The 24,869-nt window shown below is 27.0% G+C and overlaps 1 protein-coding gene across 1 annotated transcript in view; it reads left to right on the forward strand.

The window, feature by feature from the left end:
- The window catches only part of LOC113560641 (putative uncharacterized protein DDB_G0277255), a 40,006-nt gene extending 21,641 nt beyond the window's left edge, over positions 1 to 18,365 (forward strand). Inside the window, exons 3-4 of the mRNA XM_026966644.1 lie at positions 12,365 to 12,563; positions 15,846 to 18,365. Coding sequence (XP_026822445.1) covers positions 12,365 to 12,563; positions 15,846 to 16,147 — 501 coding nt within the window. The 3' untranslated portion in view covers positions 16,148 to 18,365. The remainder of the gene's footprint in view (positions 1 to 12,364; positions 12,564 to 15,845) is intronic.
- Positions 18,366 to 24,869: the final 6,504 nt, after the last annotated feature.

Raw genomic sequence — 24,869 nt, forward strand, 5'->3', positions numbered from 1 at the left:
CTAATAAAATACAACAACACAAGCAGCACGGAGTAAACAAATATACTACATTTTAAACACCCGATTCGAGCAATACGATAAATCTGCGTTAAATTAAAAATATTAAAAGACACAACCCGGATACATATTGTGCGTTATAAGTTATTTACTGATGCACGTAATACCATATTATACAGAGTTGATTAAACATTGTTGAGTATTGTATTTCAGTAATATCACGTATGTTTGGTTCTATTGTTTTTCACTAAAAACCATTTAATGATACGGAATTCGATTTCTCTGAGATTTCATTTGTGCCGTACTCCAATTATGGTATTGTTTGTGTACATAGTTTATTTAATAATAACAAAACAAAAACATAATGATTAATGATTTTCAGCCCTTACAACTTTTTACTCTTAAATGGTAATATACAATGTACAGTATAGTTAAAATGGTTCTTACATCTGGACATACACTATTTTATACGATACTTAGTTATGTACTTATTGCCAAGATCTGTACATTTTCGAAATATTACATAAATTAATACTTTTAGGCAAAAGAAGTTTTTCAGGTTTATAAATAATTCAAGATAGAAAAGTGGATCTATAGTAAAAAACGATATCATGATTGTTAAAATTTCGTCTTTATTTTTTGAAAATTATTTACTATAATAAATTAGAAAATTTAATACTCGAATGAATTAAATAATAACTTAACTGTGAAGTATTAAAAATATAATCTTTATTTTTGTTTTATAAAAATAACAATAAAATATATTATAATATGTTATTAAACAAAACATATAATATCATATTAAAAATATTTATAAAATAAAATATATAAATATTTAATATAATGAATATAGCTTTACGTAAATAAGTATTTTTTGGAATAAGTCTTAAATTTATGTCACAATTCAAATGTTTATAATTTTTCTATAATATTATATAATCTAGTTATTTATTATAATTTAATTATCTAACATGACACATTCTATTTTAAACATTTTTTTTTTTATGAAATTTTGTTTTTCGTAATATATTTATTAGCAAAGCACAAGTAGGTACTGTATTATATAATATCGTTATTCGTCTTGTGTCCATAATTTTCCGACGCAAACTTTAGAAGCTTATTATAAAAACAAAAAAACTATTTGTTTACACCACTAGAACACAAATCTATACGTATTACTTTAGCGTAATACTGAAAAAATGCTCCATGATTTATTTGACGCATGTTTGAATATACTGAAATATAATACAATTTCAACAGAAGGTATCAAAAAACAAGATCTCCAGAATTAAAATGCGTGTTTTTATTTTTATATCATAACGGTGCGAACTATATTATTTAAATATCTTGATCTTTTAAAAGAAGTAAAACGTATTCACCTAAATTATCCACATAAATATATAAATTATACTCAGATGCTTCTTGTTCTTATACATTCTTAAGTAAAGCATAATTTTGTATAAGTAATATAATAGATAGATCAAAAATATCTTAGTGTTTCACAAATATTATTTTATCATTTTTAATACTACTCAGGAAATCAGGAATATTACTTTGTTTTTGACTATATAATATTAAGTGAAATTTTAATTTTGTAGTTATTTTAGTTATCTGAATCGAAATTGATAACAAAATTATACTTATTCGTCATTTATTTTTATATCTTAGTAACTACGAATTTAAATGTGAATACAACCGGAAAATATAATCCCTAACTTAGGTAGGTCCGTTCTTATTTTTTTTGAAGCTTAATATAAACTTCTATTTGCAAGTGTATTTTTAAAATACACGCTTTTTTAGTATTCATATTAATTGATTTAGAAGGTTAAGAAAGATTTTTAGTTTAAAAAACAATTAGTTTAATTTTTAAATTGCACTAACATAGAAGATATGAACGATACAACAGTTCCAGATTCCAAGACACTAATTAAAGAAACAGGTAGTGCATGGAATAAAAAAACTAGGGTTTTTTGAAAATATTACATTACCTCAGATTTTGAGCTACCATATTGATCGTACACATACCCGTCACAGTTATTTGTCTATGACATATTGTAATCATATCACTACATGTTTCTATGAAACGAGAAATTATAAATAGTACGAAAAAAAAATAATTTTTGAAACTAATTTTCTGGATTTATTTTGTCCACGAGGCACCACAGCGAAGTACCAACGACAGCCCGACCTCGAAAATCTATGTATGAATGTTTCGTGAGAAAATAATGACGAAATGGTCGAGAGAATGTTTATTATTTAGGAGGAATACTGTAACGGATAGTGTCGATAAAGAAAAATTAAGAACAATGGTTATTCTGCTCGTCCGTTTGACCACAGGCGATTGCAATATAAATCGGGACAGTGTGTGTGAGACAGAGACCGAGAGAGAGAGAGAGAGAGAGAGAGAGAAGAGAATGAGAGATGGTGTCTGGCCTGTCAACCATCGTCACCTCCACTTTACCTCCAGCCGCCACGCTGTACTAACTTTTATCGGCGACAGCGGTGGTCATGTATGTGTTTATATGTGTATGTGTGCGCATAAAATATATACGCAAAAGATAGGACAAGTCTGGGGTGTGCATTTATTGCCACGGCCGAGTCGGCAACGGCGGCGGCCAACCGTGCCGGGCCGAAAGGCCGTGTAAGCGCCCGCTGCTGGATGAACGTAGGTTATAATCCTCCGGTCGGGTTACTATAGCGACCGGAGTATCATCAGACGGGGGTGTCACGTGTGGTTTGCGACTTACAGACGCTACACGCCGTTAATCGATTTACTCCTCTTTCCATACACGCACACGCAATGGCGCGGCACATGTAATGCACGGGGACATTACAATAATATAATATTATACCGACACTGATTTTTAAGTCAGCCCAATATAATGACGTTTGGTATGCATTAAAATATTATCGTTCCGTTGCTAGACGGGCGTGTTATTGTTGTTCGAAAGAGGTACTGCGCGAAAAAAAAATCGTCAATACGCAATACGTATCACGTACTGGCGCGTAATAAAATTGCAATGCGCTTTTAAAATTAACGAGTGTCACCGTCTGCAGGTATACATTTAACAATCGTCTATCGGGCTGCAGTCGGTGCACAGTGCTAGTTATAAGTTATATCGAGTTCAACTATACGAAAATAATTTTAAATTCAAAAAGCGTTTGCTGACCGTATTCAATCACGATATAATTTCAATTAATCTAAAGTATTATATTGTGTGCTATGCTTTACGGTTATTCAAGAAAAATAACGTCTGCTATATTCGTAACAGAATAACTGTTGATGCTTTATACACACACACACACACACATATATATGATTTTAATATGTTGGCCTAGATGATATTTTGCTCGATATAATAATATACAACAAATTAACGTAAAAGCTTAAAATATACGTATATAACATAGTTCTTGTATTGTTATTACAACTTTATTATACATTAAAAATATTGAATACAACTATACCATAAATTATTTTAACGATAATTCCGCTTGTATTCTTAAAATGTAAATAGTATCATAATATCAACTGTCACTTTGGGCCATAAAGATAACTAGGTAATCATTAAAATACTACTCGACCTAATATTCGATGACGATAGAATCATTTAATCGCAAAATGTGAGCTTATTTGAAACAAAGCCAAACCTACTATAAACTAATAGTTTATTATTAGGAATGATTAACAAAACATATTAAAACGAGTTTTATATATCTACGTTTGAAGTAATATATAATAATTTAATCAATATATAAAAGTAAGTTATAGTCGTTAGCGCCAAATACAAATTAAATTATTTTTATTATTTATTATAAGTACTATGTATTTAATATTTTTTTTTATATAAATAAAATGTCAAAAAATAACTACATTTGTTGATTTATTATTATTTTAGAAGCATTAAGCACGTATAACACGTAGTTGATACAATTATAATAATTATGTACACATATTATATATAAGAAGAACCAAAACATTTATTTTTAGGTCAATATTACATAAAAACAGTTCAACAATATAATATAATATATGATTATAAACAGATATACTTGTGAACAATTTATATATTTTTTACAATTAAGTAATATAGTTACTAGTACAATTTAGTTCATATTCAGATTTCAATTACACAAAATATTGCGTCATGTTAAAATTTTAACTAAATGACTTATTTCAGAAATAATATACTTTCATAACATCCCAATCCATTGGACATATTCATTATTATTACAGTTGAAAGCTTCATCGCGCAGCAATACCTAATTAATTAAGTTATATAATATCAGTAAATCATTTGTCTAATTGGTTAAACATGTCCGTAGTTAAAACAATATCAAAACACAATGAGTTCGTTTAAGAAAACCTCAGGGTTATGAATAAAAATTTCAGGGGTGCTTCAAATAGTATACTAAACCAAAATCAATAATACAATATATATATATTTGTTTCGATTGTAAAAGAAACGGAGACGGAAAAGTTCGTTTTGTTTAACGTCCATGGTATATAAGATGGTATTGTAGTCTGATGATCAATAAAATGCTATAGTTATGAACAATGCTTATTGCAGTCCATAACAAAGTTATGAGATCACGTGTTTCGAACGTCCGTCCAAAGGAAAAAGTAATTGTAATCCGGGTCAGATTCATACTTGAATCTACCCAAGTTATGACTTTAAAATTCAATTACGACTGTTGAAGTTTTAAATCTATTTTATTTATAGCAAAATTGATCAAAACATATTTTAAAATTAATCATTATGGATATTTACTGATGATAAAATGATATTATAAAAATATTAGTATACAAAGTATTTACTACTTTTTTTTTTTAACACACATTTATAATTAAATCTTACTTATGAAAAAAATAAATTATGTTACTATATTTAATACTAAACCCATATAATATAGTAATCTAATCTATTTTTGAATAATATAGATTATACCCATTTTTTAAGTTATGATTATAAATTTCGTCATGAACTGATTTTTAGAATTGTAATATACTTCAAGATTTTATTTTTCATGTTATTTAAATATTATCTCGTTGGTAATATTAAATTATAGACTTCCACTGAAAACTACTTTTTTTAATGTAAATTGTTATGTAGTTGATTGTTTTTATTTAATATTGACGTTATTAATTCGAAATTTGAATCAGGATTTAATATTTACTAAACTATTAAGCTTGTGAATATTTTAAAATTATAGTAAATCATATAAATATTTATATTTTACATTTTTACTCACTAAAACATTTATTAAAAATATAGCTCAAGTTGGTATGAGACTTTGTTAGAAAGGGTTTTATACGTGGTTTAATTTGTCTCATATTATGAAATGTTCGATAGATCTCTTTTTCTATAAGACGTTGTGTATCAGCAGAAATTGGGGTAAATATTCCCCAATGAGGTTCCCCCTTTGTTGAATATCCGTCAACCCTCTTGTCACAGTTTTCTCTCTTTTCTTCTGATATGGAAAGCGAAGGGAGGAATTTTGATGTTTTTATACGCTTTTTGTCGTTCTTAACGACATAATAACGTACTCTCAAAGAACAAAAAATACAGAAAGTTTAAGATTAATAGTTAGTTTGGATTTAAAAAAAATATATATATTTTTAGCCAAAACCCTGAGTCAACTAATGTGTTTAATTGCTCCAACCTTAATTAATATAAAAAGTTTGAATAATTATAGCACTTTTTCAATCTTATGTTTACGTTTAATAATGATTATAATATTAAGATTTAATAAAAATACATCATAATAACCAATTAAATAATTATAAAAATAAATCGATTGTACAAACTATTTTTAATTTTAATCATATTCAATTTTTGTAAAAAAATGATATTATTTATATAACCAATAACTATTACTCAAATATTTAGTTTAAATTAAAATAATATCGTCATGAAACTAATAAACTAATCACAAATGGCATTTAAAAGACTATAAAAGACAATATTTGGTTTTTAAATTATATTGTATCGTTGCATTAAAATGTCAAGACTATATATTAAAAATATCAAAATTCACCTTAAAAAAGACTACTATAATATAATTACAAACTGCATTGTATTTCGTAAATATTTCACAAAGTAAGGAAATGTTAACAAATTGTATAACTAATTTAAATTCTGCCCAAGTATTACAGTTACATTTTATGTCAAAATACATTTTTTATTCACCTCTTTTATTCTTCTATTCTTTTAACTTTTCAGACTTAAAATCTAATCCAATTTATAAAAAAAACTCGTTGATTAATGTATTTTAATATATGAAAAAATTGACTTGATTTAATTTTTAGTATTTGTACAGTGTAATATTGTTCGTTAATAATAACTAAAAATTCATTAGATTATTCATTTATTAAAAAAATTGACTGTGAAAAAAAAGTACTTTTGAGATTTGAATGTCATGATAGGTATATTCAAGATTCTACATTTTTTTTAATGATCGTAATATAAATTAGAAAATAATTTAATTGATGAACGCTGATCGAACCCTGCTTTGAATTTTAAAATATTGCATTGTTTGAATCGTACTTAAGTATCTATTAATAATTGAAAAATCACGTATATTTTATTTGATAACATCAACTGTTTATAACGAGGATCAGCATTTTTTTAATATTTAATTTCTAATTTGCTTACTCATATTTTATGTAATATCAAGATTAATACATTACTATTTATCAATTAGTTCAATGTTTTGTTAGAAATTTTAAAATTTATATTGGTATTCTGTGACCTTTTAAAGGCTATTGACGTGTTTGAAAATAATTAATTTGCATCGTATCGTTTTATAATTTTATTTTATTGCGTGACATAGTTCAATTATTTTGGTAAAATATTATCCTAAAATATAAAGCTGTAAAATAAATAAGTAAATTATTCTATAAAGTTTGAAATAAATAGCATGTTTGGTATCTAATTTTAAATATGCCTTCAAAAAGGAAAATACAAAATATTTATTGTTATTTCATTAATTACTATTTTGTTTAATTTAAGATTCCAGGAATAGTATTCCTATTAACATTATTAAAAAAAAAAAATGTACATACATATATTTAATTCATATAATTTAACTCTATCACAATATGTGTTTGGAAAACATACTTTGGCAATTAGTATAATAAACATTAGTCATAAATATAACGGTTATAGTTATTATCTTTAAAAATATGATAATATCATGAAATAATTATTTTACATGTGTTACATTAAACTTTTTAGGCGTATTAATTTTATATACGCACTAATATACCATTTTAATTTTTCGAAATTTCTAAAAGAAATAGTTTTTATTTTAAAATAGATGATTTTTATATATAAAGTGAAAACGATTTAATCTATGTATTTAAAATTTAATTTTTATAAAATTCTTTGAATAGGTACCTTATGAGTACTTTCATTAGTTATTTAAATATATTAAACATTTTAATTTTTTATTAAATATTATCAAGTTATTGTATAGGTTACATATTATATTAAATTAATGACACCAGTTACGTATAAAATTAATATAAATTACTAGGTAAATTATTTATATAATAGTATTAGGTAAGCGAAAAATATTAACGATATCTATTAATGTTAATTAATACTCTGATTTCAATAAAAAAAAAAGATGAAATTATGTAGAAACCGTATTTTGAGTAAAGTACTAAAAAGTAAAATGTATAAAATTATTTTACTCAAAACAACGTAACCATTCTTTGTTTAACTAAACGATTTAGTTATATATAAAAATATATACAATTTATAGCAACACCAATATTATTATAATTGCTTTACTTAATAATTGTAATACTGTTTTCAAACATGAATTCACAAAAACTGAATTAATTTACTTATTTTTTAAGTTATAAATGTTGATTTTAAAAAGTAATAATTTTATACATTATATCTGTATCAATGTTGTACCTTTTAATATTAACAAATCAAACTGTTCTTTATTAGCATTGTGAACTTTAACTTTTGATAATAATGTTTCCCTGAGTATAATAAATATCAATTAAGAGAAACATTTATGTTTTCCTATTTATCATAACATGCTTATATTTTATTAAATATATTTTACACCAACTAAATAATTTTGAATGAATTCATTATATTTTATTAATAATTATAATTATAACAATAATAAATTTATATAGAGTAGACGTATTTACACGTATGCATGTTTATTACATAAAATTATAAATAAATCCAATTTAATATTTTAATATTTTACAGTAAAGAAATGTTTTATTACTATTTTTATCATTATACCTTCAGTTACTAATTTATATTCGTAGAGGAGCGATAAATGTATTGATCTGACTAATGTGTGCGTGTGTGTATGTGTGATTTTTTTGTGTTAGTGTACAAAATAAGTTGCTTATAAAATGCTTCAATTTTAAATTTGAAGGTGGTTTTGGATAGAAAATTAGATTTAGTTCATACTAAAGAGGTCATAATTAATATTCCTAATACTTTTTTTTTTTAGTATCGGGAAAAACAAACAAAATATTAAGCAAAAATGAGAATTCTTGTGCAAATCCAATATTATTATTAAAATAATTATTTTGTAACCATGGTTACCAAAATTTAAATAGTTTTCGCTAAGTATGGTTTTTTATCGTACGCAATAGGTTAAACTCTAATTTAGAAAAATCCATAATACTCAATAATGAGTATTAATCAGTACCTAATTACTGCAAAGCGATACACATATTTTTGCTTTTTTGAGATTATAAACTGAAATAAGGAAATTATTAAATTAATACGTATGTTGTCACGAATAATATTGGAATTAGAATTTTCGTGATAATTGTTTTGTATTGAATACACTTCAATTTAGATGATTGTCAAAATATAAAATATTATTATGTAGCATAAATAGAAATTAAAAAATCTTTCTGACAGGTCTATAAACTGTTGGACTGAGTTCGGTGAAAAAAAATATAGTCATGAAAACAATAAGTTTCCTCTTATGTTTATGCTTAGACGAATTGAAGGAACGGTGTTTGAGTAAATTTTACAGCGTCACTATTTGCCATTGTGTGAGGAACTTGGTAAGCGATGGTAGTTGAGTGAGTATGGAAGAGAAAAAGAATGAGAGAGAGAGAGAGAGAGAGAGAGAGTAGGAGAAAATAGATGGACAGATAGGGTAAGAAATAGTGTGAAAGCGTGAGCGAGATGGAGAAGAGAAAAAAGGTAAAGATAAAATGAGGGCCGACCTCTTGAACTCCGATCGACACCCGTCACGCCTTTGTCAGACTATAAGAGTCTGTAGTCGTAAGCCCACTTTAGCATGTGCCTTCCAGTGTTATTTTCCGGTCTCTATGATCCCTGAGTGGCAGGCAAACCTATCTAAAAGATGAGGTGAAGGGATATTATATCACGAACAGATGAGAAAAAGAGTAAGCGAAAAATAGTAGAGCGAAAGAGAAAAAGAATAAAAGGAAAGGAGCAAGGAATAAAAAAGGGAAGAATAAAAATAAAATAATGTCAAGTTTTAATTGAAAAAGTTAAACGTTAAGGAATCGTCTCACATTTTCTCAGTGCAATAAATATTAAAATGAATGCACGTGCTTCTACAAAGGACAATAAATGCTTAAAATGCTTCTGTTAATTAAGCGGACTAGATAAATTTGGTAATATTGTATGTTTATATATATGAGGTACGCTCGTGGTTTTTAATATAATTTATGATAAACTAAGATCCGACTGATATACCTAATACTGATCATTTCACTGTTGTTTGATTTGACGATTCAATGGATACGAACATTTTGAATTTTACGTTTTTATGTCTATATTCTTAGCTACATTTTTTGCCGATAAATATTGTGCTATTCGGCTTACTTAAAGTTCACACCGTTTAAGAATCACTGATTTATTGCTTGAATAGCAGATTATTCCCTTCAGTAAACACTTGGTTTTATGTCATCTGCAAATGACACTATAAACTCCTTTCCTCTTGTCATCTTGCCTTTCTCAACATAGCTCCACGCATATACCTACATTATTATGTAAAGTACGCGTGACAAAACAATCTTCAGATACTCTTGGGGGTATTTTATATATAACACGTACTTTCTATATAAGTATTTTTTTTTATCAATACCTCGGCAGAAATAAATTTAAATAATGCAAAATATTTGTTTAGTTCATTTTTAATAAACATATCAGTATAATATTAGTGTATTTTTTTGTTTTTTGTTATCAATTATCATTGTTTTTTTTTTTTAAACTGTATGCTCATCCAACGTTCACATAATTTTCTAATACTAAAATTGTGACCTTATTTGATCATATTATATTTTATTAGCACTCATCACAACATTATACTTTAGTAAAGTCTGTTAAATCATAGAACAAATATTGTTATAATATATACTTATTTGATAAGAATGTTATATGCCTGTTATTTAGTCTTTCTTAATACACTGCTAAACGAATAATGAAAATTTAAACACGTTGTACGATGACACTGATTAAATATTTATGAATCAATTCCAAAGTTAGAATTTTTTAGCATTTCGAAGTAGATTTCATCATCTGCAATACCCATATCTACATTAAATATTCTAAGCAATATACATATATTAAACAAAAATCATTTTTACCTGTCAGAAGTATTAGATTATTGTTTTATTTTTTAGTTGAATGGAAATATTCATTTCCCAGAATAAATATTCAATTTGAACAATTTAGTCACTAGTTTTCAAACTAGACAAGAAATATTTTTATGTGTCACTTTATCGTACTAATTAAATTAAAAATACTCTTATATTATGTAAATATATTAATGTACTCGGTATATAATTTTGATGTAGATTTATTTTATCATTATAATTAAATTGTTTCTTTTATACTGTAACTTAATATTATTATTAATAACCGTGATTTTAATATATAATTATGTTTTAAATATTATATACGTTTTTAAATATTTCGTAATTAGGCTGTAAATATTGATTTCATTGGGCTTCTAACCATTTAAATAAATACCTAAATACATAAAAAAATTCACTTATACCTTTAATATTTTAAATTTAATAAATGTAAGAAAAATATACAATAATTTTATATTATTTTTTAATTAACATTTTTTTTAATCGCTTATAAATATTACAATTTTTCACTTGAGTAATTATAAGATAGTAATTAATAATGTTTATTTAAAACAAATTATGGTTTATATAATGTAACTGAATTATAATCACAATAAAATATGTTTAAAATAAAATATAATGTATTTCTAAATTATGCTAATGATAAATCACCAATAATAGCAAGAATTTTGAAGATATCGCATAAAGTAATTTAACTTCTTTTTTGCAAATTAATTTGAAATTATTAAGAATACATAATATCACAATAATATAACTACAAGTATTTTATTACTTCGCATAATTTTTTACTAAATAAAATATAATCCCTTTCCTTTCCATTTGTACGTTCCTCCGTTTGTAATAGCTGCCAAGATTTTTATGACGATGATTGATGGGCAAATTTTAAAATATCATAAACCGACGAACATCAAACATGTTGTGGATGGGTGACCTTCCAAGGAAACATCTCCATGTAAAGGAATAACATGAAGGGAAGTTAAATTGAAATGTATATATCATCCGATTTTACTTTATATATTATCTTGAAAATATCCCGATGAATAATTTTTTTTTACTATTGTGCAATACACATTTTTAAAATTCATATGTACATAAAAATATTATAAGCATATAATAATTTAAATATCTATATGATATGCTTTTATATAATTATTTAAAAATAAAACATACTTTTGAAAATCAAACCAATTTATTGAATATAAAATTATGTACCTAACCTACAGTTATTCGTGAACGGTCGGATGTGAATGTGATCAATACCTCAAGCACTCGAACGCGCGTAGGGACCTAATGACTAACGAGTAATTACAATGTTTCACTATAATAGTTTATTAGTAACTACATATTATATTCATAATAAATTAAGTAAACGACAGACATATTAATATGGAGTTTGTGTTTTAAGACAAATTAAATAATAAATTATCGCCATGTATGTATTAGTGTATACAATAGGTTAACCTGTTATATTATTATAATAGTAGTTAGTGTATATTTAAATAACGCTATTGCATAAATTACAATGTCACGCGACTATATCGGATAATATCGTGTTATACGACCTCTAGGGAAATTAGGTTGAGTAAAAAAAAAAAAAAATAGGTATACAATCTCAAAAATTATTATTTGAGTGAAATTATTGTAGGACGATAATAACAAAACTAGAAAATATAAAACGTATCGTATATTATATAGCAATAATAATCACAGTTTTTTTTTTTTTTTTATCTGTGTTTGCAGGACGCTTACGCTCTCTGGGCGTGTGCCGCGGTCCTGCCTCACTGGACCCGGACGACGGCGAAACAGGGACGCCGCGGCCGTTACAGGGTGAACGCTTGCCGGTCCGTGTGTCTGGAGGCCGAACAAAAGTGTCCGTGGCTACTTCCGGTAGCCGATGACGCCAACCCGTACGCCGGCGAGGCATCGTTCACTTGTATAGGTAAATAATAGGTGACGGTATATCATATAGTGTTCCACTTCCCTTCCCTCGATTAGTACATTTAGAGAATGGGGTGAGATCATTTAAAGTCCCCAAATCGAAAGTACCTGTATATTTTAGATCGCAGCAAAATTACCGAAACGGTTTCAACGACATAACAGCGGATGTGTAGTAAATCGCATATTACCTTTTTACAACAGCTTTTCGGTTTGTATAATATAGTCTCCTTGAGTCGTTTTTTGGAACACTATGAACAACACCTATCTTGAAAAAATGTCGAAAAATAACAAACTATTATATGGCGTAGCACAGGAAAAATATTTGCTCGGTCTCCAATCTACCACTTATAATAATATCTTACGTAATACGTTTCACTATATTATTTTCGTCAATAACTCGTTCCCGTAACTGAACAATTTGAATAAGAAAAAAACACGGTTAATATAAAATATCCCCAGTGTCCCGATGATTTACACTGTAATATATACGTAGGACGTTTACGTCGCCATTATATATTACAGCGGTTAAACGTACGTCTCTGCTCTATAGTTTTTTTTCCCCGGCTATAGGTTTGGGTATATTATTACCGCTACCACCGCCTCCACACCGCCAGCGGACTTTAATTTATAATATTACTAATTGCTGCCGCCGATCATGTACGCTGAAAAATCGAACACCAATGCGTGCACCATAACGCGTGCGCGCACGTGTTTATATCTATGTGGATGAGCGTGTGCTGAGAGAAACGGCGTGACGCCTTCTTTCCTGGCGTTCGCGCCGTCGCCACCGCCACCAGCAGCACCGCCGCGCCACCGATCGTTGTTGCTAAGGGTCCCTTCCTCGCCGACGAGCGCCAGCTAGTTTGTGTGCTGCGTGTGTGTGTGTGTGTGTGTGTGTGTGTGTGTGTGTGTGTGACTGTGCCCTATACAACGGGCGGGTGGTCGTTGGGTGAGGTAAAAAACTCGGGCACTCCGCCTCGCACCTCCCCCGTACGGGCAGCGAGCGGGACAGATACGTCATATATAATATTATACATGCGCGCCCGTCTTCTCGTTAGGTTTTCGGGTTACCCTTTTCCAAACTATAATAATAATAGTAATAATAATAATAATATATTACAGCATAACGTATCATAATAATATGTTATTATTACTATCACTATTACCATTATTGTTGTACCCGTTTCGGATGGCCATCGGCGGACGTGCGAGCACTAGTACCGGTAGTACCGTGGCATTGTAATGCGTTTTGATTCAGAAACGACGCAGACGCGGTTCGAAGTATTATTATTATTATTATTATTATTATTATTATTATAGAGTTGGCCATCACTTTTTCGTTTTCCTCTTCCGGTTTGTCATTTCCGTACATTATTGTTATTATCGCTATAAGAACCACAACGGCCAATGGTATATAAATATCTTCATCTGAACGGTTTTAATAAGCACGTACAGAAATATTGTTGTTGTTGTTATCGTTATTGCCGTTCTAACGGTCCGAGTACGCGTGTTAAACAATATATAATAATATCTACTAATACAGTATTCATAGTTGGCAACCGTAGCCTTTATTTCGCCGATACAACGATGCCAAACAGTATTGTTTCTATGCGTTTTATCTACGACTAGCCTTTTGAATCGAGTAAATTATTGTTACGTGTATGGTATATTACACCACATTTAAAATTCAACAAACCTGATAACTTTTAGGTATTATGTTTGCTGTTTCAATGAAATAATTAAATTTACAATTCACATAATTTAACATTTCTAATAAAAAAACATAATAACTCGTGTAAACTTAATTTTTAATAATGTATATAATAATAATTGTATAATATTCTGACTATTGCTATCATTAAGTACCTAGTTGACACGGTTATAAATAATATTTATTCAGACATATGTTTTAATATTATATTATATTAACTTAATTGGCTTTCATAATTCGTATTAACTTCAATATTAAACTTATAAAATACATTTAAATAAATATATATTTTTTCTAGAAATATAATTACAATTCTATAGCGCTTATTTTATAGTAAACCCGGACCTCGGTGCATCTATCTTCGGTTATAGTTCGTTTTGGGAGAACATTTTTTTATAGTAGTTGCAATGATTAAATAAGCAAATAAGCTCAGTCGGGTATCTTGTGGTCAGTAGTTTGGACTCAAACTGTCAAAAAGCAAATTTGTGGTAAAAAATACAATCTGCTCGTGGCAGATTTGAAACAGTTTCTTAATATATATGTTGTACATTGTACAGCATATTACAACCACGACGTTTTTTTTTATTTGTAAATAAAATGTAAAAATAAATTTTATTCAGGATGGAAAATAATCGTGTATCGCACAATAAAAACGATACGAAATATATAACATCTGATAAAAATTCAAATTTTGAATAAACTTTATAAAATTTAATATTAAAATTCCTTTTAGTGTAGGTAACCCACTCGTTTAGAATAATACAATTTTTTTATTTTTATTTTTTTAAATGATTGATATAAATGAATTAAATTATTTGACCATAATCAAGGAGTATCATAATTATTTACGTCATTACATGTGTATAGTATACACAAAGTGTTTTTTTTATGAATATAACGTTTTGTTAAAAAAAAAAGTTGTTGTAAACAAAAAGAGAAAAAAAGTCTTACAAATACGTGTTTCCTGCTATTCTTTGTTTCGTCCGGTTACGAAAGGCTTTTTGTGTCAGTCACGTATTATGCGAAATGCCAAGCAAGTTAAAAAAAAAAAAAAAAAATAGTTGACCCTGTGAAAACATCGTTGAGCGTGTAATAATATAAAAACATCGTTGCTTTCATGAATTGTCGATATTTTCATTATAACCCTTCGACTCTAATGCAATAACTAGTTTTTCTCATTATAAGAGTTGTGTAAAAATATGTTATTCAATTATTATTTTTTTTTTTTTTCAAATTTTTTATGTATTTAAATATAAAATTATTCTTATCTATTGAAAATACCAATAGTAGTAGGTAGTTTATCACAAAACCAAAAATATCTTCATCAATGATTAATAATAGGTAGTATTTACTCGAAGAACCATTAATGTTGCATTTTACAAAAACAAGTCTCTAGACTTGTAATAAATTGTTGTTTGAATAAAGTAAAAACCCTCTTTTAGCCTATTAATAAATTCTGGTTTGTTACCTGTGTTACTACGTCGGCGATAAAGAAAAATAACATTGAGTCGTGTTATCGTGATGCTAACAATAATAAAAAAAGAAACTGTTTTCGATATTTTCTGTCCACAGATCCGGACATATGGTTCCAGACGTCTGCGACGGACGTAACCGAACAATGCTGCTACGAGCACTGTGCGGATGGTCTATGCGTACGGAACGAAACGCTGTGCAACGGTGGCAGTGGTGGTGCCGCGGACTTTCAGAGACCGGTGTGCGTGGAAAACGTTCCTCTGGCGGTCGAGCAGTCTCTGTGCACCGATTATAGTCTGACTGACACGTCTTCAAGCAGTGGTCGGCCGGACCTGCCACTGCAGCTCCTGTTATGGGCGGCATCGGGGCTGGCATTGGTAGCGGTGGCGGCCGTCACGTAATAGCTGACTAGACGATGACGACGAAGACGACAGATGACGAGAAAAACGGAGATACAAAACAAAAAACACGATTTCCGAAAAATTATAAATCTATTATTATTATTATTATTATTATACATTATTGTTGTTATTATTATAATGTCACTTGTGAACGGGCGAGGTTTTATCTCAAAAAAAAAAAAAAAAGCGAAACCAAAAAATAATAATAATTATTATAGTATGAAAAAAAATAATGAAAATAACGACGGACCGCCCGTCCGATGAACGCGGACGCAACGGGCACGAGCAGTACTTTTAATGGCTCGTCATCGTTGCTTGAGGGCGGCCGGTGAACCGGAGGGAGCTTGACACCTCTCTGACAGGGTCCTCGTTCCTGATAAGACTATTATTAAAATACTTATACAATACATTATATTGTTATAAAAATGCACACACTCTCACACACACACAAACATATACACTCACAAGAGGCGTAATTAGAGAAGGTGGCTGGGGGTGGATTTGTCACCTCTCCCAACAAATAATTTAAACCTCAGCATCCATTGAAATCATTGAAAAATGTTACACAGGCTATCAAAAAATTGTTAAAAACATATGATATACGTTTTAACCTCATTGCCGTGAGATCAGTTGTTTCGTTACTACAGCTGTATCACATTCATACACACCAGTGACATATCTCTGGGGAGGAAGTGAGTAGTACATATTTGTCACTCCTCCAAAATAATTCAACTCTCAGTGTCCGTTAAAATTATTGAAAAAAAAAAATATATATATTATGAAGACTATCGAAAGTAGTAAAATGTATTATATTATAAACGTTTTACCATACTAGCCGAGTTAATTGTCTGATTACGCCCATTTCACACGTACACACACCACACACACACACACACACTACACCACACACACACACTTACAAACACATATACAACGATCGTTGGCGCCGCAGGTTTTTTCAGACCGGGACCAATAAAATATTGTTACAATATATAAACGAACGACGAACGCGCGTAATGATTATACTGACGGATATATGTTAATATAATAATTATTAAAACAACGCGTGAAGCGTAGCGTATTGATATATTATTATAACAATTTCAACGCAGATATAATTTAAGTAAATACTATTGTATTATTGTAGTGCTAAGAACGTTATAACGTAGATACCTACGCGTTACCGCTATTATACTATTAGGTCGTAATGAGTTGTACGACTCAATGTCCGAATAAATTGTATAGAGTGAGAAACGGATTCACGCATTTGTTTTTTTAACGTTCTGTTTTCTTGTTTTTTTTTTTTTTTTTTATTATTATTAATTTCAATATCTAACGAAAAATCTGAACAGCGCATAAGAAAAATCTAATAGTCACGTAACGACGATCGATTACAATAATTATTAGTTATAAATGTTATTATTTAAGTTTATTAATTGATATCGCCGGAAACACGGATCGTTTTCATCATAATATTAAATGCACCCATTACACTAATAATTGGCGTGATTTTCATCTTCACCTGTTTAATGCACGCCATCTGTCAAGTGTGCTGTTTTAAGACATTCTAACGATATATTGCGCTTGACTTACATGAACGATTTCTTAAAACGATCCAATTCCAAGAAATAATCAGTAATTATTTGGGGATATTTTGTATCCACCACATTAGAATTTAAATTTTTCCAAAATAAAATAAACTTAAATATTTGTAATAAGTAAAAATTTTCTTGTGTTCATTTCCATAATTTTGCAAAATCATAATATGTATTTATCTTCTACAAGTTATAAAACGAATTAAATCTCCTCAAAGCGATAGGCACCTGTCACAAAGTTTTTTTTAAATTATTTTTTTCTAGTAAGTGATATAGGTTGTATTTTTTACTTTTTAAGTAACATAATAATTGAACGTATGTATAAAAATGAATGTCATTAAATAGTAGGTATGTCCCGTGTTATATAGATTTGTACGGGTGATCTTTAGCATATTGTGATTATTAGCTTCTATGGTTTTAAGTTTTTTGTTAATTTAATATGTTCAATAAATTTGTTTTATTAATGTTTTAGAACTGCTGAAGATAAATTAGTTAAATTTTGTTTAAGACAATAATATTATTGTTGTTTTCGTTTACACATAGAAAATACTTACGAATAGGACCTTAAAAAAAAAAAAAATACAAAAATGTTCTTGGGCCTGAAAATCGGAAAGTGTTAAAAATATATTGTTCCTGTTAGAATTTAAATTTATAAAATATGCTAAAATTTGTTGTGAAATTTAATATGTTCAAATATAAATATAACATACAAACATTGTAATATTTTAAAATAAATATAGGGTTAATTTTTATAATTTGACTGGTTTAGGTAAACATGGTTGCAAAAATATATTATCTATAGATAATAAATGTATATATATATTTATTATTTATATAAATATATCTATATATTATTTATTTAAATACATATATATATAGATATATGTATGATATGAGTTAGCTTTATTTGTAGGTAGTTCCGTCCAAACATATTATATTGTAGTTTATAAACAATATCTCGTACTTACGGCCTACAGAACGTTAAATTTAATTGAGCAATTTATTTTCAAATCTTATTTCATGCCCTTCAATTGTAATTTTTTTGTTTTTGTGCCAATTTAAATCTTACTTAAGTCAATATTATTAGAAAAGTGCTCAATATATATTGTAAAAATTGATAGACTTAGAAATGAAAAGAAATGTCAAATCTTATAAGTATATTATTGTAGGTTTAATATTTTTAAATAAATTATTTAAGATTATTTTTTAACTATATAATAAATTACGGATTTCTCAAAGACATTATGGTATAAATCTACCAGCCGGCTTATCGGAATGAACCCATCATCTTTTTCAATATCAGTTTTATTGCATTTGCTCGATGAAAGGAAATTAGTTGTTTTACAGTTATGTGATATTTCTCTAAAATACTTTTTGAAACTGTTAATATAATTGTTATAAGAGATTCAATTAAAAACAAATATTGATCAATTTGGGCAAAACATATGATACTCAATCTTGTTATTAAAAATGACATTATTTCTTTTCAATATTCGATAAAATACATTAAGTTTTCTTACGTTGTATGAAATTATGTACGAATGAATTTAGTGGATACCAACATTTGTTTTACATGTATTTTAAGCAAATACACAATACTGATTAAAAAAATGATGATGGGCAAATATGTGGCTTAAATAAAATGCTAATATTTAATACACATCAAACTCACAAAAGTGGTACAAAATTTTTCATTTTGAGAAGACCGTCCTTATTACTTACAATTATGTACATAGCCATAAAACTAAATATAATATTAATTAATTTTCTACTCTATATACTATTTCTGTTCATAAAATGAAAAAAAAATTCAAAATTATTTTATAGCTTTTTAGGTACATATACTAATAATTACTATAATGAGTTTATATACAAATAACTGAGTGCTCTGTAGATGAAAGTTTTAAGGTATTTTTACACCACTTGAGTAGAGACCAAGGGGCAAGGGCTAACCACTCCATAGCGGTCGTTTGATTAATATAATAATAATGAAAAACATAGATAACGATAATAATATAATATGATTGATTAGACTATTACAAAATTAAGGTTATATTTACCTCTATTAATAATGTCATTATACTGAATATATTATAATTATAAATATAAACAAACATGTAGTCAATTGTAAAAATAATTCTATATGATTATATTAAGTATTATAAATAATAAAATATAAAAACTGTTGGTTAATTATTAGTTTTGTAAAACATTTGTTACGTTCAGACGTATATTATAAGAATTTTAAAATAATAATATGAATGCAAAATACTATTACGAGAACAGAAAAACATTATGTTATGGAATAAAACGTTTGTTTTATAGGAAATATATATAATTTAAAATACATGATATTGTATATTTGTGTTTTTTTTTTATGTAATAGTAATGCATATGCACCTATATGAGACAAATTGCATTATATTTTGTCATCGTTGAATAATATTAGTATAATAATATGTAATATATTATGATAATATTATTGGCAGCAACGCAATTCCTCGATAATAACGACTTTGTATTCGGAATACAGAGGTTTTCAACAACAGTGTTTAACACTAACCTATAATATTTAATCATAATGTAACCCATTTAACGATACATGAGATTCCCAATATGCCATATTAAAATAATATTTATAATATTATGAATTATAGAATTACAGTAAAAATGTATCAAGATTATATGGTTTTTAAATTAGAAATGAGATAGATCTTATCCCATAACTGAATATAGTAATCATTAGCCATCACCTATTTATTATTATTTTTTTTTTAATTATCTATTTATAAGATTTTAAAAAAACCAATTATTTTCATGCTGCGTAGATTTCAAATAAACGATATAGATTAAATATTCTAATAAAATTACAATATATTATTTATAATTTGACAATATTTACCATAAGATAAAATATAAACACTAAGTACTTTAATCACTAATAATATAAACGGATATCATCAAAATGTAATATCGGTTATAGGATTTCTGGAGCTTATGAAAACGCAAAATGTAAGGATAATTAGTTTAATGCTATCTCACTTTTATTTTTATTGAATTAAAAAAAATTGATTGTAAATGGGATGCATTGAGTATGATTCATATTATGTTTAAATTTATATTCACTAAAAATTTCTCTAGTACTTAATAATAAACAAAATATCAGTTACTTATTTAATGTATTTTAGATTTAAACTATAAAGTGTATGTATAACATTAACACCAATGTTGCAATTAGCTAAAATCAAAATTTTAAGATTGGAAATATAATATATTTCATTTTCTCCATTAAACCTTGTTTAAACTTTTAAAGCATTGTCAATTGTGTTTACAAGTTTGTTGTTACTGTGAAATATGTTCCATAGCAATACATTTGGGCAATTATTTTAACTAAATCTAAAATAACTTATATCATCAATGTATATTATATTATACAGTGAGTTCCGCTTAATTTGATCACATTGGTTCAAAATATTTTGATTCCATAAAATATTTTTTTTTATTTATGAGTATATATTTATATGTATGTTTAAAATTAAATTAAAATAAAGAAACTATCTATTTTTGATTGTACTTGAGAATCTACTAATTTCATTTTAATATTAGCCTGAAATTAAAATCCATATTCAGTTAATATAATATATACAGTAAAACCTCGATTATCCGAACTAATTGGACCGTACCTAGTTCGGATATTGGAAATTAAAAAAAAAATTGTTTAAAACAGTAAATATTTTATAATATGTACATACATATTTATTATTATTAATATTTATTAGATTACATGAATTACATTATTTGAAATACATTACATACATATAAGATAATGTTTGTTATATTTTTTGGACAAAACTATCGATTTTTATTTGACGATGGACTGCAACGCGCTTTTCTGCAGCTAAGTCGCGGATACGAGTTTTAATGTTTGGATAACAAAACGTTCGGATACGCTAATTGCGTAATAATAGAGGGTTCATATAACGGAGGTTCTACTGTACATGATTTTTAATTATTTAAAATTAAATAAATAATAATGTATGTAAATTGTACAACTGAATAGTATCGTTTTCGGCATATTTTTGAATAACTCCTTATAAGTTTTTCAAAACAATTAGTTTTTTTTTTTTAGTGAAAGTTTGAAATACCATTAAAAAGATAATAATGTTCTTAAAAATTATTCGATTATCCCGTACTTGGTGATTCTAATAAAAGGTTAATTTAACATTAGTAACATAAGATCTGGTTTGGTATATACCAAAATACCAAAGTAATAACTTTATCCAATAATTATTTACTTCTATATTATGCTAAGCTAATATTTTTTATAAATCGTTAAGGATTTAAAACATTCAAGAACTTAAAGTTGGATGTAATCTTACCATACAATTTTAAAAGTAAGTACCAGTATACTATTTATTATTCAAAATTAATTTTTATTTGTTTTACAGCACCTAGAATTTATGCATTTTTTTAATTATTTGAATAAATATTAATTAATTATTGATTTTGTGTACTTGCATGAACATATTTATTATGTTGATTATTAGGTCGTATACATAAATATGATATACTGAAACTAGATTAAAATTAACAAGAACAAATTCACTAAAATAAATTCTCACGATCAATATAATTACTATTATATATCATAATGCCCAACTATAATATATTTAAAATAACTATATAGTCTTTTAGTTATATTATCTTAACGAATTGGCAAGCCGTGTGTAGGATTAATTCAATGAGGGGGGGACTTAGAAAAGTATATTTAATGTGAAGATTTAAATGTTTTTTGCAATATTCATTAGCTTTTGAATTTTGTTTTAATCATACACAGTTATATAATTATGAATGATTAGTTTTTACACACACTGTAGACCTTTAATATGCCTTAAATGGAAATATCGTATAAAAAATGACTATTAAACCATAGATGTTATAAATACCGGTAGTACCAACATTAAATACAATATTTAATTGATGTTAGAAAATATATTTATGTGTTTTCGTGCAAACACAATGAGTGCGTCAAGGGAATTCTAAATATTCCGTCCTAATATTCATAGAAGCCAAATTTGTACTAAATTTCTCCAAATTTTAGATACATTTTTGCGTAAAATTAAAGCGTATGTTTCGAATTATTTTGTACATTATGTTTCATCTAGGGGTTTTCACTGACTCGGAAAAAGAAGATAAGTTTGATAAAATATTGTAGTGTTTCAGAAAACGATTTTCTAGACGAGTAATAAAGAATTCGAATTATGGTTTTACATTATACGGCGACTATTACAGTATTTGAGTCGAACTTCGGTCAACAAGAGTAAAGCGATATAGCCAAATCTTCTACTTCCATATCGAATTAAGTTTAATAATTTAGTCGACCGATATCCGGTTCAGAATACTATAATATGTATTTGTGTAAGCTATTACTTATCAATTAACTAACTAATTAGGTACTACAGCAATGTAATTATAATATTATGTATAGCTATGATTGGTTAATATTTCATAGTTATCCAATTTATTTCTAAATTATATTTATTAAATTAAGTTATAAAATAATGAATTATTTATGAAACATTTTTAAGTATATTATTAAATGTTAACGTTCTAGGATTTTTTTTTTTTTTTGGTATTTGAAGCGAAACTAAGTTAGAAAATCATTGATTTGATTTTAATGCTTTGTTTTTTTTTTTTTTAAATACTTGGAATACAATAAGGAAAAATTATACAACACGTTTTTTTTCTAATTGAAACCTTTTTCAGTAATATGCCGAATTCTTTAGTTTTTTTCTAAATGTAAAACCTACAATAAATAAATAATAACAACTAATATCCAATAATTTAATAATTTACTTAGTATGGGGTTGTTATAAATTAAAGCAAAGTGGAAAATAATAATAATAATAATAATAATAATAATAATGATGATTCAACCTTTTTAGCTATATGTGGTTACAGTCAAACATGGAATTGCAATTCGGTTTACCATTTTCAAGTCTGATATCATTATATTTCGCAGATATTCACCGCTTATATTTAAACATGAGTGCGCGTATTAATGTGTATATTGTAAGCTAATCAAACATAGCAGTAGTATTATTAATTTATTTAATTTAGTTTCGAAGCGTAATAGTCATTTTTTTAAATACTCAATCTCATTGATATGGCAAATTTACTTATGTATAGCTGCTGTTAAAATCTATTCATCATATGTATATTCATTAGTATAGTTATTAGTATATATTTTAAAATTATACATATAATTAAAAATAAATACTACAAGTTAGTAAAAAAAAAAATAACATACATAATGAATTTAAGTTAAATATATTGTATATGGCTTTAACATACAAAAAACTGTTTATTTTATTGTAATGAATTATGATGCTATGGAATCATTATATTTTAAAGTTTCTACATTGAAGCTATACTTACACATACTTAAACATACTAAAATCATAATTCCATTGAATCCAATTCAATAATCATTGTGCATAAATTACTCAGTAGCTTACGTAGTTTCTCCGTCAGAATTCTTAGCCGTCGCTATACTTATTCATTTCTTCAAAATTTAAACTTATATTATGATCTGTTGTTTGAAAATATTTCAATTGAATAAACTTTCTATAATTAATCTACCTTTGCAAAACCACATCAAAATTCAGACTTTATATTTCTAAAAAAAAATATGTCCTATACATTACTTTTGGATAGTACGCATTTTAATTTAACACAATGTTTCACCAATGTTTGAATTGTACGATTACTATTATTATGTAACATTTGCACATATATTATCATGATCCAATTAATCGACCACTGTTAGATGTTTTTATAAGTAACAATATTTATGTAACGAATTATTATGGTGACCAAAATAAACATCAGTAAATTATTTATATTGTAAAATTATTTCAAATAAAACAATGGTCCGTGTATTTATCGCTGTAGATTGACGTAATAACGCTCGTATTCGATTACGATAATACGGCTACGGTATTATTATGAATAAAATAAATTACGGCCGCGTTCAATATTTCTGTATGACACAAAAGCTGTCCGGATACAATTGCGTGACTTATAGTTTTCGTCGTAATGGGTTTTTAGCGACTTGTTCCGAGCAC

Source organism: Rhopalosiphum maidis, chromosome 1 (genome assembly GCF_003676215.2).
Source record: "Rhopalosiphum maidis isolate BTI-1 chromosome 1, ASM367621v3, whole genome shotgun sequence".
Classification (NCBI taxonomy): Eukaryota; Metazoa; Arthropoda; class Insecta; order Hemiptera; family Aphididae; genus Rhopalosiphum; species Rhopalosiphum maidis.